We start from the raw sequence: 17,712 nt of genomic DNA on the forward strand, positions 1-17,712 counted from the left end.
TATAATAACTGTACACATAGCAGAAGGATCTAAGATTAAAGAAAACAAAAGTGTACTTGGATAGCTATTGTGGTAGTTCAGGAACTCATAGGTTTAGCAATCCCAACCATCTGCAAAGACAAGAAGAAAGACTAGAATGAGAGAGAGACACACTAATGACTCAAAGAAGAAATAGGGATGTTGTGAAAAGTTAAGACCTTATGTGGACTTCTAGCCCTCAAAGGGATCAAAAGGTCTTTCAGGGAGTGACTTCGCCAAACAACCAAGACAAAAACAAAATACTTAATATTTATTGTGAACTGTGTGAAGCTTGGCAGAAATAAACAGTATTCCTGTTAATGATCCAGTGATCAAGTTCACTTTAAAACATAAGAATCTGAGACAACAAAGACAAAGACATAGGTATATCACTTTGCACGACGGTGTTAAAACTCAACTATATACTCCTCTATTTGTTTTGAGGTTTTGTATTGTGCAAAATCCGGTTTATGTAATCATTTTAAACATGCTGTCAGTCATTTTATTCATGGTTAAAAAAAAAGCACATCCCAGCTTATTTTGTTGCGTTTGAACATGTTTTTTTCCTCTCTCCTATTTGTCCAATGCATCATTTTTATTTGCCTGGCGCCTCTTTGTTTGTTCTCCTGATGGACAGTCATTGGGCAATTCTGTAAAGTTTTCTGGTACACACAACATTTCTAATACCTCCTTGTGTGTGTGGCAATATAAGCGTTGCTGATTTGTGAAAAACTTCGATGGAGTGGCAATCTGTCTAAGCAATTTGTCGAAGGTAACCTAAACAAGCAGACTGACTGTTGAAACATTGCTGGTTTCTAGTTAACTTGTTGTTAATCCGTTTCATTGGTCCAATAATAAGGATTTGATAAGATTTCTTCTTGTCCTTTATTTTATTCTTTCTCCTCTTTGATTTCTTTCCATGTACACTAAAAATAAATATAAAAAGTGTCTCTCGGGTATTACAGCATAAACAAAATAACGTATTTTTGTACATCATCACCTACTTTTACACACTTTGACCAAAATGACTTTCTGGCTGATGTGCCTGCAATGTTTGCTTAAGGAAAGCAGTATTGACTGCTGTAATCTCAGTGATGAAACTTCAGTTCATCTGAATGGACTTACCAGAAGAGCACGTTATTTTACTACCAGTACTCTGCGGGAAAGATTTTGCGCTTAAATTGTTTCTTCTTCTGTTTTTGTTTTTGCTATACTTAGTTATTGCCACATAATCCCTCAAATCAACTCCGGTCCCACGTTTAACACACCCACCCTACAGTGGGTGGGGGTGCTGGCGGTGCTTCTTTCCATTTTCTTTTTTTGCTGACACCACAACTCTTGAATGGGTGTAAGCACATCTACAAATGCAACTATTGCACATTGTCAAGTCATACTCCCTGAACTTTCTCTGTTTGCAAAACTACACCCAGAAATAATGCTTCTATTTTACCGTTATTATTGTCTCAGCTTATCTGCCCCTACTGGAGAGCACTTTGGATAAACATCTTGTATTTTAAATGTGCTTTATAACTAAAACAGACTGGATTGGACTGGATTGGATTATAGTCATGAACTATCCTGCAGCATCATTCCCAAGTCACAGCAAACATGAGGAAGAAGGTGCAATGGTCCGACAATTGTTTCAGTCAGTAAGTTCTAATCGAAGTGGACAGAAATCACATGCGGGGTACCCCAAGGTTCAGTCTTAGAACCTCTTGTATTCAGTAAAAAGAATTGACACAGTCAGGCCTAATATTACGGTGAACCAGAGAGATTAACAAAATGCAAAAGTCTCAATGCAATGTGACTTTTGACTGATGTGTTGTGGCATTTGCATTTTGTCGACCTTTCTGGGGCACCGTATATTTTACAGATGCATCCGGAACTTTTCAGATATAAATGTATTTTTTAAAATCTTTGGAAACCATATATACTGTCTATATATATATTACATAAGACCCCAATAAAATACATGAAAGCCTGTGCTTTTCCAAAATGTGAACAATCACGTGGTATAAATACTTTTGCAAGGTGCCGTACAATGCCTCTAGGTTTATGGTTGGAACTTGACAAAAAAATCAAAACGTAAAAGGGAGCACTTTTCAAAGCACTGTAAATCTTTTGATTTAGCCTTTTTTTTTTAAATAACCTCAACACTTCCTATTAAAAAAAGGCTTGATTTATTTATCGGTTTTCATTTCTCGTGTATATTTACTAAAGAGTATCACTCTCCTGGGTTAGCGGAACCACGGCAACCTTTTCACTCATAACTTTTTTGACCTTTGTAAGAATCAATTTGCTCCTCCCTTTCTGGGAAGCCTGGACCTTCTCGTGGTATTGGTCATCCAGAGGGATAAAAAGAGCATTGCTGCTGCTGCAAGTCATTACAGTTTAGGAGCAGAACAATGGCTGGAGGTTCTGACTTCGTTTGGGTTCCCCTCCTTCTCATCTCTGTCCTCCCTGCGTCTGACAACAGACACGGTAAGAAGCAATGCTTTCCCGTAATGTTTCCAGTAAATATAGCATTGCAACATTGATTGAAATTTGAATCCTTCATTTGTTTTCAGTGCCGTATAACGTGGGTGAGTTTGTCAACAATACTGGGAACCCACAGCTGGACGATATCCTGTCCAGGATTCCTGTGAGTCCTCACTGATTCTGACTTTGTTCATTCACAGTGCATGTAAAGAGAGCAGACAGCCCTGATTATGTGATAGAAAAAAACAAAACCATGATGATCCATTGTAAAACTTTTTACCATTTTTAAGGTGACATCTCGATATCCTTTTGAAAACAAGCAAAAATGCAATTAATGGGAAAAATTTACTTTATGATGAAGCCAGAATAACACGGTTGCACAAGTGTTCACACCCTGAAACTCATCTGTCGTTGAAGAATATTTGGATTTAATTTCAGCATTCATTCTTGTTTCAGTTTGACTCTAAATTGGACAACCACAAGCTGAAAAAAATGTCGCAGTTTAGGCTGCAGCATTCAGTCAGCAGAGTTGAGAAATCTGCGAGCGACAATTCAGGGCAGAGGAAATATTTTCTTGACACACGTTGTCACTGCACATGTCACACAGTTTGTGCATAAAATTCGAACAAGGTGACATGTTCAGTAACGGCAGGATTATATACCATGTCATAAAGCTCAAATCATCTCTAGCTGATTTTCTTAAGTCGACTCCAATCTGATTGTGTGACGCTTTCAAATCACACCTTGTGCTATGAATAATCATGTATCCACTGAAACCTGTCATTTTACTTTGGTTTAGCACAAGTTTTATATCCACTGTGTTGCTATAGTAAAAGTTGTGAGTTGTAAATAATGATTGAACGTTTTTAATGTATTCATCTCAGATATCCTTGCCGGATGGAACTGATTTCGACGATGTAAATGTAACGGTATGTAATCACCTCTTTTTCATGCTAATTTGAATGTTGTCCGTTTTTTTGGGTTCTTCTAATCTAATGCCTTTCATTCTATTTCAGTCGATAAAAATCAAACTTTGCACTGGTGAGTGTGTTCCTTACCCATGTTCCAGCTCTAATCCGACGCATGCTTACGGGTTCTCTCTTTTGTTTTGTAAGGGTTCGAAGAAAGCTTGGATTCCCTGAACAAGCAGCTTCGGGAAGCAAGCCGGCGTAGCAGCCAGCTGGGTGAGTAGACGGTGCATCCTCCGGCGGGTTGGAAAGCTTCCTTTTGCGTCGTTCTGCTTTAACCTTCGCGCTCCATCGCAGACGGGGAAGCCTTCGAGTTGAGGCGGGAGGTCAGGCAGCTGAAGCTGAAGCTCTCCACCTGCAGTTGGGCCGTGACGTCCGTCGCCGGCTGTAAGATCGTGCCTGAAAATCCTGCTCTGCACCCTCTGACCACATCTTCAGAGGTGGCTTCAACAAGCAAAATGCTCAAATGTTTCATCTATTTCCCGACAGCATACCACACCCAGCTGCAGAACAAACTGAAGCATCTGCTGGAGGTGGTTGACAGTGAGAACATTCAAGGTATGTTTGAAATTTGAAGGTAATTTCCATCTTTATAATGCTACAGCATTGTGCGTTTTTTCTTAAAAATGTATTTCTTGTAGTTTTGAAGATCGTGGCTCTGACCAGGGATGTTAGATCTTTACGGAGGAAGTTTGAATCCGCTGTTAACTCAAATGGAAACTCAACCGAGATAACAGGTGGGAAGTTTTATTCATCCATTCATCGTTTTCAGTCTTTCTAAAAGTTTTTTTTTTAAAGGTATATATTTCAGTATGATTAACTTCATTCATAAAAAAGGAGCATAGATATCATGAGCTTTTTACATAATTTGCCACATTACAACCACAAACTTCAATATTTTTAATTAGGATTTTGTATAATAGACCAGCTAAAAGTAGTGAAGTGAACTGTGAAGTTGAAAGAAAAGAACATGTGATCAGAGTCAGCAATATTTGGGTTTAGTTAGCTAGTCACAGAGTTAAAAAAAATGGGTGTTAATTTTTTTTAAAGTCATAGTTTCGCCATGTTATAAATGTCGGCGTTTCAAACTAAATATTCCATCCACAAGCGAAATATTTTGCTTGAAAACTACATATTTAGCTTTTAAATTCAGTATTTAGTCATGAAGGTAAATATCTAGCTCCATAACTAAATATTTAGTTCCTGCATACGTTGAGGTTTGTAGTTGTGACTTGTGAAAAGTGTGATAAAGATCCCGGCATTAGAATACATTCATAAAGCGCTGCCGGTCATGCACTATCAAAACGCTTCACTTCAATTTTGATGTTTTTATTTTACTGAATTTCTGCCTTGAATAGAAAAATCTCTTTTCTGAACTCATTTCAAACAGCTGTGCAAGCTGAACTGAGCGCAAAGACGGCCGAGCTCGACGCCAAGAAGCAACAAACCAACAGGAACAATGAAACTCTGGCATTAAGTGAATGGGTTTTTTTTCTATTGGAAAGATTTATGTCTTTGCTGAGCAGTGAAAACGGTGTTCAGTACATGCTAAGTGTAATTCGTGTGTTCAGTCCTGGAGATAATCTCCTTGCAGAATCAGATCTGGGACCTGCAGCAGACCGAACTGAGCAGCCAAACCGCTCTTACTGTCGATGGAAGACTTCTGGGTAAATCGCGCTCTCTTTGACTGAAAAATTAGAACAAGAAAGTACACTTGGTATTTGTTAAAGTAATTCCCTAATTTTACAGTTCACCCATAAACTCAGTCTCATAATACAGACTCTTAATTCCCCTCAGCGCTACAAGAGCTACTGGACAGGAAGCTCTCTGAGCTGCAACGCGAAGAAGACCCAACCTCTGTTGGTGTGTAAGCCTCTCCAACTACATTTGCCAGTGTTTCTTTTTTTTTTTCTATCCACAATTTTAAAATTGTACAGAAAAGAAAAACAATAAGCTGGTATTTCTAATCGATCACATGGACGTGATTGATCAGTGCTGGAGCTGATTTCTGTGCACCATAAGATCACGACGATGGAGAAAAGGATCAAGATCCTGACGGAGGGATCCAAATCTAAAAGTCTTGGTGAGTTTGGGTTTGCATATCACCAACACACATCTTGTTCAGATTTTGCGTGTTGAGCTTGATTTGTTTTTTGTTTTTTTTTGTTTTTTTTTTTTTGTTTTTCTTCCAGATGCTCAGAGGGAATTGAGGCAAAAGACTGAGCAGCTGAAGAGAGCAATCCTGCTGCTGAGTGGACGGGAAAATGACAAGAATCTTAGTAAGCCTGCACTCCAACATCTCCACTTAGGTTCTTGTTTTACGTTTGCATTGACCCAATGTGTTCTTGATTTGGATTTTTCAGCTAGGGAGATCCTGAGGCTCCAGCTTGAGGTGGAGCGTTTGACAACGTTAGTTTCAAATTACGTGGACACCCTGGAACCCACCATCACAGGTGAATGGGCAGATGTAAACCGAAACAGCAACACGCAACGCAATGGGCTTTATTTATGGCTGAAACGATTCACCTGATTAATTGTGATGATTCGATAATTGAAATAATCGCCAACTAATTTAGTAAGCGATTAATCGTTAACTGGACTACACTGACTCCAAAAAAGGCAATTTACTGAAAGAAAAAGACACTGAGAGCACAAATTAAGCCAAAACTGTACAAAAATATATATACATTTTTCATTAAAAATAATTTTTAAAACTCTGTCTGTAAATTTGTTCTACTCAGATCTCCTCAAATGACCTAGTTTAAGCTTCACGTGGTTCAAGTTCTGTCAAAAACAACAACAACTAATAAGCACCTTTTGCTATCTAATTATTAATTGGTTCATCCAAATAAAATAGTCAACAGATCAGCCCTACACAGCATTGATTGATAGTCAAAAAGGACTGAGCTTTTCACATTTGATGTTAGAAGGAATTTTTTTTAGATGGAAATGCATCTATTGCTGCAAATGATAAAAGCGATGCAGTATTGTTGCATTTTAGTCCATCAATTTTTGGGGGGTTTTATTTCATTTCTTGTTCATTTGCTTCTTTTGATGTAGCTATTTCTAATGGTTAAATGAAAAATAATTTCATCTGATTAATTGATTAATCATCAGAATAATTAATCCCTAGTGAGCTGAAGCCTTAGTTTTATTTGAATTTTATGAGATATGCCAACACAAAGTAACTGTGTCAGAGTTTTGGAGTTTAAGAAAAATTATACATATATATTTTGTAAAATCTGAGTACATGGAGGTATTTTGCAGTCACAGCTGCAAAAGGTTAAGATAATGTGTCCATTTTGTTTTTTTACTTTGAAACCATTTTCCTTCCATGCACTACTTTGTGTTGGTCGGTCACATAAAATCTCATCAAAACACATTTAAAATTGGTGATGAAATTTGAAAATTTCCACACAAAAAAAAAGATTTTTGTAACCATGATCATATTATCCACAAGTCTTGATGTTAGTTGAGCTGAACTTCAGAAATGTGTTAAAAGAAGTGTTTTTTTTGTTGTTGTTTTTTTTTCATTGAAGCCATAACAGAAGAACTGGAGGCGAAGAAGAAAAGAGAGGTCATTTTGCAGAAATCGCTGGAGCATACAGACCACGCCATCGCACAGCTGAGTGAGTAAGAGTAGAAAGAGGAGGGATCGCTGCCTCTGGAGAATGTTTCCTATGTTCACCATCACAAAGCTGACGAGTGTCCACTTGTACTTTGACCAGTCATGAAAGTAATCAGCATCATGGAGGAGCTGACGGAGCACAAGGAGACAACAACTGGTGAACAGCCTGGTGAGCGCGCCTCCGCTTATTCTTAAATCGCATCACTTTCAACATTTATTCTCATTCGAATGTTTTTGCAGATATTCTGACACTCCTTCAAACCTATAAACGAGACTACACCAAAGCTCTCAGTGAAATAAAGAGTGAGTCTTATTTTGTGACGTCAGAGGCATTTTGTGAAATAAATTTTTGGCAGCCAGACCGTGTTTGTGTTTCCGTACAGGCCTGAAGGAGCAGCTGCGTCAGACACGTGAGCAGTGCTCCGGACCAGAGGGGCGATATATCGGTGAGCGGCTTTTCTGAACTTCTGAGTCGTGTCACGGTTACACTCCCGATCTAAAGTCCTGACCTGTTTCTCCCAGCGGTAAAGACGGAACTGGAACAAAGGATTGCGCAGCTGAACAGAACTGAAGACTCTGAAGCTGCCGTCGGTATTTATTTCAGTTTTTTCTTTTTTTCAAACGTTCCTATTTATTAAAGAAAGATGTGGACTTACATGGTTTTGTTCTACAAAACTCGTCATGTACATTATGCTTGTCTGTGTCAGTTGTGAGTGTAATACACCTGCACAGTGAAATCGTGGCTTTAAAGAAGGCGATTGTAACGTCGGCTAGTACAAAGGAGATTATAAGTGAGTACCACTTATCTTTATGAATGTAGTTTCAACCTTTTTGAAAGCGAGATGCTTTAATGCCCTTTTTTTTCTCCTCAGGGCTGCAGAGGGAGCTGCTGCAGAAAGAAGAAGAACTAAAAGCCAAGACTGCAGACATAGAGAAACTGACTCCCAACTCACAGATAAGTGAGTCCACTGTGACGTGTCCAGATCATATGGAAAATGTTTCAGCCTATTTTTTCTCTCCAGCTGTTTTAAAGACAGGCAGCTTTGTTGACACCTAAACTATCCCTGTGTTTTATGGGAGTAAAAACAGTCCCATTTTATGGATGGAAAATCCCCTTGCAGCTGGAAACCCACGAAATAATTGTAACAATTATTTCAGTAATTGATTATTCTATTGATTAATCGATTAATCGCATATTTTAATGTGATTGTTTAATCAAACCGACACATTCTGCAGGTTTTCATTTAACTTTCTCAAGCTTTTTACATGCATTATTAGAAATACATTAGCAGAGACAAATAAACAAATAACAAAATTCCTTTTTGAATTCAATTGTTTGTCACTCGAGGAGCTTTTAGTAAAACATATTTACAGACAAAGGGCATTTTCTTATCGTGAATGCAGAATGTATAAATATTTTTGCACAATTTTGGCTTAATTACTTCTCTTCATATGTTGTTTTTTTCAGCAAATGGACTTTTTTTTTTGGACTCTGTCCAGTTAACCATTAATCGCTTGCTAAATTAGTTAACAATTATTTCAATAATTGATTAATCACAATTAATCTAATTAATCCAATTAATCATTTAATCACAATTAGTCGTGGTTAAATAATTAATTGATCAACACTTTCTACAGAGTGTGAATTGTTTTCTGCCAATGAGATCCTTTTTTGTTGCAGCTGAGCAGTGGCAGGGCACTACGCACGTAGCATTCTTCTGCTAAAAATCCCAAAAACAATTTATTTGGAGCCCTGCAAGCAGATGTAGTTAGGTTGTTCTTGATGGACCCCAGGAGGTCTCTACTTGACAACATCTATGTACTTTTTCAGACCGCTGTTAAAAGGCCCCACCAAGATTTCAGCTCTGTTGTTCCCCTTTAACGTTTATGTTTCAGTTTTAAAGGTTATTGAGCTGCAGAATAACATCTGGACTCTTCAGAGCAACGATACCAAAGACACGACCAGTGAGAGATCAGGTACTTTAAATTATTACTGGTTCAGAGTTAAACATTTATGGGAATTGTTTGCACCACAAATTCATTAGTTTACTCCACATTAAACTGTTTTGTTTTTTGTCAGAGTTGCAAAGGAGACTGGATGATCTGCTGAGTGAGATCGATAGCAAAGACCAGGAAACCCTAAAACACAGTGAGTGAAACAGTTTCTGACACTTTCATTCCTCTAATGAGCACATCTCTGTGGTTAGTTATGACATTTAATGAAACAAATGTAGTTGTTTTGTAGGCTCTTGACTTTGTGTTTTGCGTTTCAGTGATGACAGTCCTGACCCTGCAGAGTCAGGTGGAATATCTTCAGAAACAGCTGTCGGTGACCAAGGTTTTACAATCCCACAGGATCCCCCGTAAGAGCCTCCAGCAAAATGAAGTAACTGAAGTGAGGTTGATTTAAAAAGTATCCAGACACCTTCACTCTTTTTAAATGTTGCTGCAGCACCACACACTTATAGAAATGTTACACAAAGAAATGGATGAAAAACAGTTAGAGGTTGTAAATAACTTCACAATATGGTGAAAGTTTAACTTCCAGAAGAAAAACAACCCTAGACACCGGTGGAGAGAATTAAAGATTGCTGTTAATACTCAAACCTATTTTGACCACTCTAAGTGCATTATGGATGTCTTGCAAATTACTAATATTTTCGAATTCTTCCCACAATCAGAACTCAACAAAGAGCTTGAAATCAAGCAGGCGCAGTTACAAAAAGCTTATTTGGAGATGAAGGAGAAGAACAAGGAAAACGGCGTACTGTGTAGGTGAAGCGAGAAAACGCTGCAATCTTTACCTGATATTAACATTTATGTGTGCCTCATCATTTTGTTTCTGCTTTATTCAGTGGTGAACATCTCTGTGCTGCAAAGCCAGCTCAGAAATTTCGAAAAGGAAAAGGAAAGTGAAAAAGAAAAAGCCGTTGCCACGGTGTCTGGTGAGTGGGCTCCTGGTGTTTACGTTGTTTGTGTCTTCTTTTTCTGATTGGAAAGAGGGTATGTGACGTCATTATTCATTTTGTGCTTACCTGATGCTTCATAGAGCTGAAGGAACAGCTGAAGATTAAACAAGAGGAGAACCAAGAACAGCAGAACTTGATAAAAAGTAAGTTTAGTAACCATATAGGCAGCTGCGAATATATTTAATTTTGGAAAGTTTTAAAAAACATTTCTATTTCTACCAGCTCTGCAGATCAGCCTGAACCAGACTCAATCAGAGTGTTCTACAAATGAGCAGCAAATTCAAGGTGACTCTTACTTCTCTTCATCCCTGCTGGACGGAATGCTATCAATAAACTTATAGTTATTGATTTTACTTTTGGTAGACCTGCAGAAAAGTTTGGAAGCCAAGATTGAGGAACTCAAGAACAAATCTGATACAGTTACGTCTCTTGGTAAGTCGGAAAGCTGCGCGTATCTTTTCTGTGATTTGGGAGATCGAAGGATGTCGACACTTATGAAACGCACGTGTTTGTTTAAGCTCTTCAAGTTTCTACATTGACTGTGCAGCTGGAAGAACTAAAGAAGCAGCTGGAAAGCTCTGCTTCCCAAACTAAAGTTGAAGGTGGGTTTGCCTGAACCGTGCACACAAATGTTGTTGTTTTAGCTTTCTTAGCTAAATTACTTCAAGTGTTTCTTAAGGGAAAGGAAGACACATCCTATTCTTGTTGCTAAAAATAGACTAGAAACGTTTTTAAAGTAACAAAGTAAAAATCTTTTGCCTCTCACAAAAAAAAAAAGAAAAATTTTTGTCTTTTTTACAATTGCTATATATCCTTGGACTGTGTACAGTTCAGTATCGAGCTGGATGGAAAATATTTGTTTTGTTTCTTTTAAGAGCTTCAAAAAATTATTGACCAGAAAAGTGCTGAACTGGACAAAGTAACAGAAGAGCTGAAACAACGAAGCACGCAGTCCCAAAGACGTAAGATATAAGCCAATGACTAAATAAATAAATGATTCTTTTGAATGATATTTATGTGAGTCAACTAAAAATGTTTTACAGATTATTATGATCAGTTTTACAGATTATTGCCGTACAAGTGGAGATTGATCGACTGGTAACTGTGGCCTCAAACGAATCAGATTACACCAAGATCCAAGGTGAGTAACAAACACGTAGCATTGCGCTAGCACTGGATAAGTTTATAATTTAATATAACTGTAACTGCAGGACTCCAAGATCATCTCAGTTACCTGATAGAGGGAATTCAGGATACAGACAATGAGAACACAAAGCTAAGTAGGTATCAGTGAAATGAGTGGTGCACTGCTGAGCTGATCTGACATGATCACATCTTTCTCTGTCAGCATTTAAGATTTTGACTCAAAAGGACGAAATAGCCAGACTGAAGAAGGAGATGGAGAGCCAACTGGGAGCACAAGCTGAGAAAATTAAAGGTGAGGCAAAAAAATAAAATAATAATAATAAATAAAACATCACGTGGACACACCTCACGCTTTCTTTTTCTTTCTTATTTCCTAGGTCTGGAAAATCTCTTGGAGTCGGTCAGAAATGAGATAAAAAAGAAAGCAAATTTGCTGGAGACCTCAACCTTGAGAATTGCGAATCTGTGTGAGTATTTAGTCCTTTCAAAAATAAGAATAAACTAGATCATTTTTTTTTAAAAAACAACATTTAAGTCACTGCCTTGTTTATTTCTTTTAGCTGCTCAGATTATGGAACTGAATGAGAAAATCGTACCACTGCAGCAGGAAATATCAGACCTCAATCAGACGTTTGCCGAAAACCTTGCAGGTAAATCGATAACTAATACCTTCACCTAAGGGTAAATTGTATTTTTGGCTCATATGCATGTATTTCTAAAACTCCAGAACTTCAAGAGAGACTCAATTTTGCTCAGAAGAAACTGCAAAATACTGAAGCTCAGCTCAAGCAGGCAGACGAACGGAATTTTAAACTAGGTACAAACTCCTTTCATGTACTAGTTTAACATTTTGTTTGTTTTTTGTTTGCCACTGGAATAACTGTGTTTTTCCTGTCTGTCAGTAATGGATATCGCCAATCTCAGGGCTGAGCTCAAAAAAGCGAAGGAAGAAACTTCTATAACTGCTAAGAAGAAAGTTGCTGGTTTGTTATTATTTTAATGCAATAATATAGCAAATACTTCCTATAATGTGCCTCACAAAAGTGTTGTTTTTTTGATAAATAGTTTTGGTGCTAAGATGAGGGGAGGAGTATTTGGTCGTAAAGAAATTGCTTTAATTTGTAAAACTGCAACGGAAACGTGTCACACAAGTCACATGATCAACGACTGGCTGTTGCCACTGGCGCGATCCACGAAGAAGAAGACGACAGGAAGTGGCAGGCGGGGCATGTTTTTAATGACTTATCGCGTGAACATACATACTCACGCGTGATTTTAATTGCGTTTCTTGTTTAATGGAAACACCGCAATTGCGAAAATGGCCTTCTTTGTCATCAGCGGAATATTGACAAAGTTTTGGAAAACATTTGTAATGGAAACGCTGCTATTGAGACCTTCACAGACCGGCTGGATAAAAGTTGGATAAAATTACACACAGGTGAACCATATTTAACAATTAGGCAACATTTTCACTCTATTTTTCCTGCTTGATCACAGCCGTGAACAGCTACTGTAGTTTGTCTGCCAAATAAAGACATGTTTGCAAAATAACAAAATGTGAAAATGTTTAAAGAGTGTGAATGCTTTTCCAAGTCACTGTGTGTGTCATAAATAACCCCAAAGAGCATGCAACACTTGGTTCAGGCAATTCTTCTTCTCTTTTCAGCCTTGGAACAACAATTAAGAACACAGGATAAAGAAAACAGAAAACTTGAGAGCAACAACAGAGGTGTGGAATGAGCACTGCTGCTGTGTTTTGTCCAGCCTTCCTGTTATCTACTGGAAATCATCAGTCTCTATTCCCTGAATAAACCACATACATGTGGACGTGTTTCGGAAAATAATATTCAATTTTAAATTGCTTCTTATGCACTGATCTGAAAATGGTCTCTTGTTGTTTGGTGTTATAATCACTGAAGCGCCTTTCTCTCTCAGACTTAAAGCAACAAATGGAGGAGCTGGAAACGTGCTGCAACGCCAACACCAACTGTGAAGGTGAGAGGTCTGGAAAAAAATGACCTGTAGCGAAGATCTACTGTGTCACTTTGTGTTATTTACAGTAAGCTTCTGATAATAAAAACAGACGTGCAGAGGCAGCTGCAGCAGAGCCAAGAGGATGCGGATCGTCTCCATCAGCAGCTGCAGGAGAAGGACGGCGCCCTGAGAAAGCTGCAGCGCGACTTCGAGCTACAGCAGCGGGAGAAGGAGCGGCTGCAGGAAGACTACAACAGTATGTTCACCTCAGAATTACAAGTTAAGCACGAGCTCAGATCAGAACCAGGAAGTCATTCTTTGCTCCTCTCCTCTCAGACGTCGTGGCTAAACTAACCAACGTGGAAGACAGGACCATCTATAACAGTGAGTCACACACAAGAGTCAGGATTTTCTAGGAGAGTAACTAGAGATGCACTGATTGCAGTATTTTGGTCGATCCCCAATCTTTTAAAAAAAACCGACTTACCAATTACATTGTCATCAAAATTTTTTGTTTGTCTGTTTGAAAAGTTGCTCAAGATGGCAACAAAATCGCTAAGTTTACAACAGTGGAGTGACTGTTGTCACAAAGATGTGACCGGGTGGGCGGTTCTGTTACCACAGAACAAAGAGAGACAGCTGCTGCATTTCCATTGATCACATAGTTGGGCAACTTGGAATTATAAAAACAAATTTGCTTTATGGACCTTTACGAATGATTTTGTTTTTTGATAGAAGGTTTTTGCGTTAGGAGGAGGTGGTTTATCAGCTACATTAAAATTTGTGTATTTTGTAAAAAATTGCAATGGAAACATTTTTTTTCACATCACACAAGTCACGTGATCAACAACCAGTTTTCACCACTGCCGGAAAAGATGAAGAAGACGGCAGTACATGGTAGGAGGATGATGGCACGGCATGTCTTTTATTTAAATGACTTGTCACATGACCAAACATATTCCCGTGTGATTTTAATTGCGTTTCTTACTTAATGGAAACAGAGCAAATGCGAAAATTTGGTTTTTGACATGAGCCGAATATCGACAGAGTTGTGTGAACCTTTGTAATGGAAGCACAACTACTGGTTGATTTTCAGACCTTTAGGTCAGTAGATAATATCGGTGGAAAATCTCAGTTTCATGTGTAAGTATCGACCGATCGCCAGTCACCCAAAATTAAAGAAATCTAGGCTGATTTATCAGTGCAACCCTAAAAGTAACATACAGACACCTTGTATTCTGCATGTTTAAACTTTTTTTAATGTAACAAACACACAATCTGCATTTCTCCCTTTTCCAGCAAAGCTCACCTGGGATCCAAATACGGCACATCCCAGATTAGTTTTCTTTTCCAACAACACCGAGGTATCCACCACCAACGACGTACGGCAGTTCCAGGACAACCCCAGCAGGTTCGACGTGGTTCTTGCCGTTCTTGGCTCGACCGGCTTCTCGAGAGGCCGCCATTACTGGGAGGTGTCTGTAGCTGAAAAACTTTGCTACCACATCGGGATGACTAGCGAATCGGCCAAGAGGAAAGGATCGTTATCCTTCAGGCCCGCGAAGGGTTTCTGGACCATAATCCTGAACAAACTGGGTGAGCTCAAAGCGATTGACAGGACGTCTGTAACCCTTCAGGTTGAGAGGCTTCCCTTTACTCTGGGCATCCTGCTGGACTACAACAAGGGACAGGTGTCCTTCTACGACTCTGGCGCCAGATCTCATCTGTACTCGTTCTCAGGTCAAGAGTTTACCGACAGAATCTATCCGTTTCTCAACTACTGCGTTGAGGATGTTGAAAATCCTCAGCCAATAGTTTTGCTGCCTCCAGGATCAACTGACTGGATTAATTAAGCAACACAATAAGTCCGGTTTTGGCACGTTTGTCCAACAGTTACATGACTTAATAATCAAATATTTTATTGCCTTTACGAATGATTTCGATTCAATAAATCAACAAACCTAAAAAAAAAAAAAAGTGTGTATTTACCTCTGACTGTCATCGCCCAGGTGTAATAAACATTACTATTTTAAAAAAGAAGCGCAACCTGTGTAGAAAAAAACGTTTTAATAAAACTCAACCATCTGACTTCATAAAGCAAAGCATGTTTTTATTATAAACATGTTGGTCTTGAGAAACATTACAAATCCCTGTAGAAAAAATCACGTCAAATGATTAAGGATTTCACCACAGTTTAAACAATTACATGGATTTGAAAAAGAAGAAGAACAAAAAAACAAAAAAAAAACAAAAACAGTATTCATTCGCAGATCGGAATTACGTAGTTTTACAACAAGTGATCGGCCACCAGAAAAATCTGATACGTCGATCACCAAAAAAACAAAACAAAGAACTCCCACTATTTTTGGTCTATAAACAACTGACATGAGGTAAATATGAACGTTTTATACGCTGCCATATGCTTTGAGGCATCAATGGGGATTATCTTGTAATTCCTTCATTCAGCCTCAATCAAAAAACATTTTTTTCCAACTTTCCTTTGATCCATGGATAATGGACAAAAGTCGGAATCAGCAGGCCACAATGCCATTGGAAATCGGTATTGATGGTGGATTTCTACTTATAACGATGGAAAAATATGGAGTTTAATTTATTCTTATTCCAGGTCTGGACCAGTAACAGAAATATATTTAATGAAAAACTGCTTTTAAAGTTTTTCTTTTTTTAAGTTGTACGTCTGTCATTCTGCCTCTCCATCCACCCTTCTGTTGAATAATCTCTCTGTTCAGCCATCAATCCATCAGTTCCCTCGTGGTGTTTCAAAGTTCCATCTTCAACATCTGAACACTGTACAAATATCTGACATAAAATCCTCCACAATGTTTCTATTGTTTCTTAAATATGGGGCAAAAGTTGAGAAATCTGAGTATCTGAGACCGGGCAAGCATGGACCTTCTATGTAAGAAGTCTATAGGAAATTTAAGGAATGCAGTATCTGCATGCATGTTCTCTGATGCAGACTTCTGGTCAGTCTCTTCCTGCGGTGCCAGCTACACTCCTGTAGAAGTGGGCAACAAACATGGGGTCATTCTCCTCCAGCATGTGCAGGAAATGATTCCGCTCCTCTTCCCCCCAGGACTCAAACCACTGGGTCCACAGCCGGAGCTGGCACTCAAAGATGTTGGGCAGTTTGTCTTTGACCTGTCACAAAGCAGTAGTTAAGATTTTTTTTAAAGTGTCATCTCAAGAAGTGCATGTTCACCTGTAACAGAGCAGGGAGTACCTGAAGGGTGCTGAGTGAGTCGAGGAGAGTGCACACTTTCCCCGGCACGGCTTTACCAACAAGATCCTGCAGGAACCTCTCCTTCTGGGAGTCATTCCAGCCTTGGAACCAGCTCAGGACACACCGCTGCTCCTGGAAGGTCACATAGGAGATGGGCTCTGGTTGTCTGTCTTGACCCGCGCAGGACAGGTTCTCCAGGCTGGGAGGGCTGGCTGCACCCCGAGGAGCCGATGGCAGGTCAAACTGGCCTGGAGAAGGCAGGCCAGCCCCGCTGTTGCTCTGGGTAGCAGGGGTCGCTCCTACTGCTGGTAGACTTATGGGATTATAGGGACTGCCGAGGATATTCGGGGCTGTAAATTGTTGGCCATCAGCGGCCTGGCGCTGGTATGGACCTTGACTGACCTGACTAAACCACGACATTTCTCAGAAAGTGTCTGGAACCAGAAAAAGTTTGCTGGAGTTTGAAACGCCAGCGGCGGAGAAACCCTCCCGGGTCTGTTTACATGCGGTTTAAGCAAGACCGCCGCTCGCGCGTTAATTTAAAGCTAGCATCACTTAACACCAGCTGTTTTAATCATAAAAACCGGCTTAATTTGAAGTAAACTACGTCATTTTGCTCATATTTAGAGACCTGCTATGTCTACTTAGCAGCAGCCGAGTAGCTGCAAAAATACACAGGAAACGGAAACGGTTTAAAACCTCTTTGTGCACGGAAGTGAAGATTGCGCAGGATTTGCGCAAAAATGTTGTCTATATCTACACAAAGTAAAACATTGATATAGATTTATAACATATATGTACACGAATTTGAAGTGCATAATGTGAATTGTGTGTTCTGTAAACTTTATTTTTCTTTTAGTTATTTTAATATTTATGAGCGGTGTTGTGTCGAAATGGGTTTCACCGTCTAAATGCGCATTCTTGTCATAATACTGCGTTCTGTGGCAAGCTCACGACAATAGGCTTTATACGTCATAGTGCTTTCAAGTACACGTCATACAAGAAATCATCTGATTTGAAAGAGATTTCAAATGTTTTTTTTTTTCATCAAATACCAAAAACAGCCATTTTCCACCGTATTGAGGTCCTGAGGGCAAATTTAATTTTTCTGGGGAATGGTGTTCTAAAACTATGGGGTAATTTTTCTGCCATAATATATATATATATGTATATATATATATATATATATATATATATATATATATATATATATATATATATATATATATATATATATATATATATATATATATATATATATATATATATATATATATATATATATAT

The 17,712-nt window shown here is 38.7% G+C and overlaps 2 protein-coding genes across 2 annotated transcripts; one reads left to right on the forward strand and one right to left on the reverse strand.

Annotated features, from left to right (window-relative positions):
- The first annotated feature begins 2,355 nt into the window (after positions 1-2,355).
- Positions 2,356-15,221, forward strand: si:ch211-14a17.10 (nucleoprotein TPR). The gene is made up of 43 exons (XM_044133305.1): positions 2,356-2,499; positions 2,586-2,659; positions 3,381-3,425; positions 3,513-3,537; positions 3,612-3,680; positions 3,762-3,851; positions 3,954-4,022; positions 4,106-4,201; positions 4,855-4,941; positions 5,036-5,131; positions 5,262-5,327; positions 5,458-5,547; positions 5,657-5,743; positions 5,828-5,917; positions 7,004-7,093; positions 7,193-7,261; positions 7,333-7,395; positions 7,476-7,538; positions 7,615-7,683; positions 7,800-7,883; positions 7,965-8,051; positions 8,989-9,069; positions 9,173-9,241; positions 9,366-9,455; positions 9,774-9,863; positions 9,948-10,037; positions 10,142-10,204; positions 10,284-10,346; positions 10,425-10,493; positions 10,580-10,663; positions 10,937-11,023; positions 11,119-11,202; positions 11,273-11,341; positions 11,410-11,499; positions 11,585-11,674; positions 11,768-11,857; positions 11,935-12,024; positions 12,110-12,190; positions 12,874-12,936; positions 13,143-13,202; positions 13,291-13,437; positions 13,518-13,565; positions 14,481-15,221. Exons 1-43 carry the CDS (start codon positions 2,424-2,426, stop codon positions 15,032-15,034), a joined length of 3,837 nt encoding a protein of 1,278 aa, XP_043989240.1. The 5' UTR covers positions 2,356-2,423; the 3' UTR covers positions 15,035-15,221.
- Positions 15,222-15,274: 53 nt separating this feature from the next.
- On the reverse strand, positions 15,275-17,137 carry lg12h14orf119 (linkage group 12 C14orf119 homolog). Its single transcript, XM_044133306.1, has 2 exons — positions 16,426-17,137; positions 15,275-16,343 (listed from the first exon to the last, which is right to left on the reverse strand). Exons 1-2 carry the CDS (start codon positions 16,843-16,845, stop codon positions 16,170-16,172), a joined length of 594 nt encoding a protein of 197 aa, XP_043989241.1. The 5' UTR covers positions 16,846-17,137; the 3' UTR covers positions 15,275-16,169.
- Positions 17,138-17,712: the final 575 nt, after the last annotated feature.

Source organism: Gambusia affinis, linkage group LG12 (genome assembly GCF_019740435.1).
Source record: "Gambusia affinis linkage group LG12, SWU_Gaff_1.0, whole genome shotgun sequence".
NCBI classification, from domain to species: domain Eukaryota; kingdom Metazoa; phylum Chordata; class Actinopteri; order Cyprinodontiformes; family Poeciliidae; genus Gambusia; species Gambusia affinis.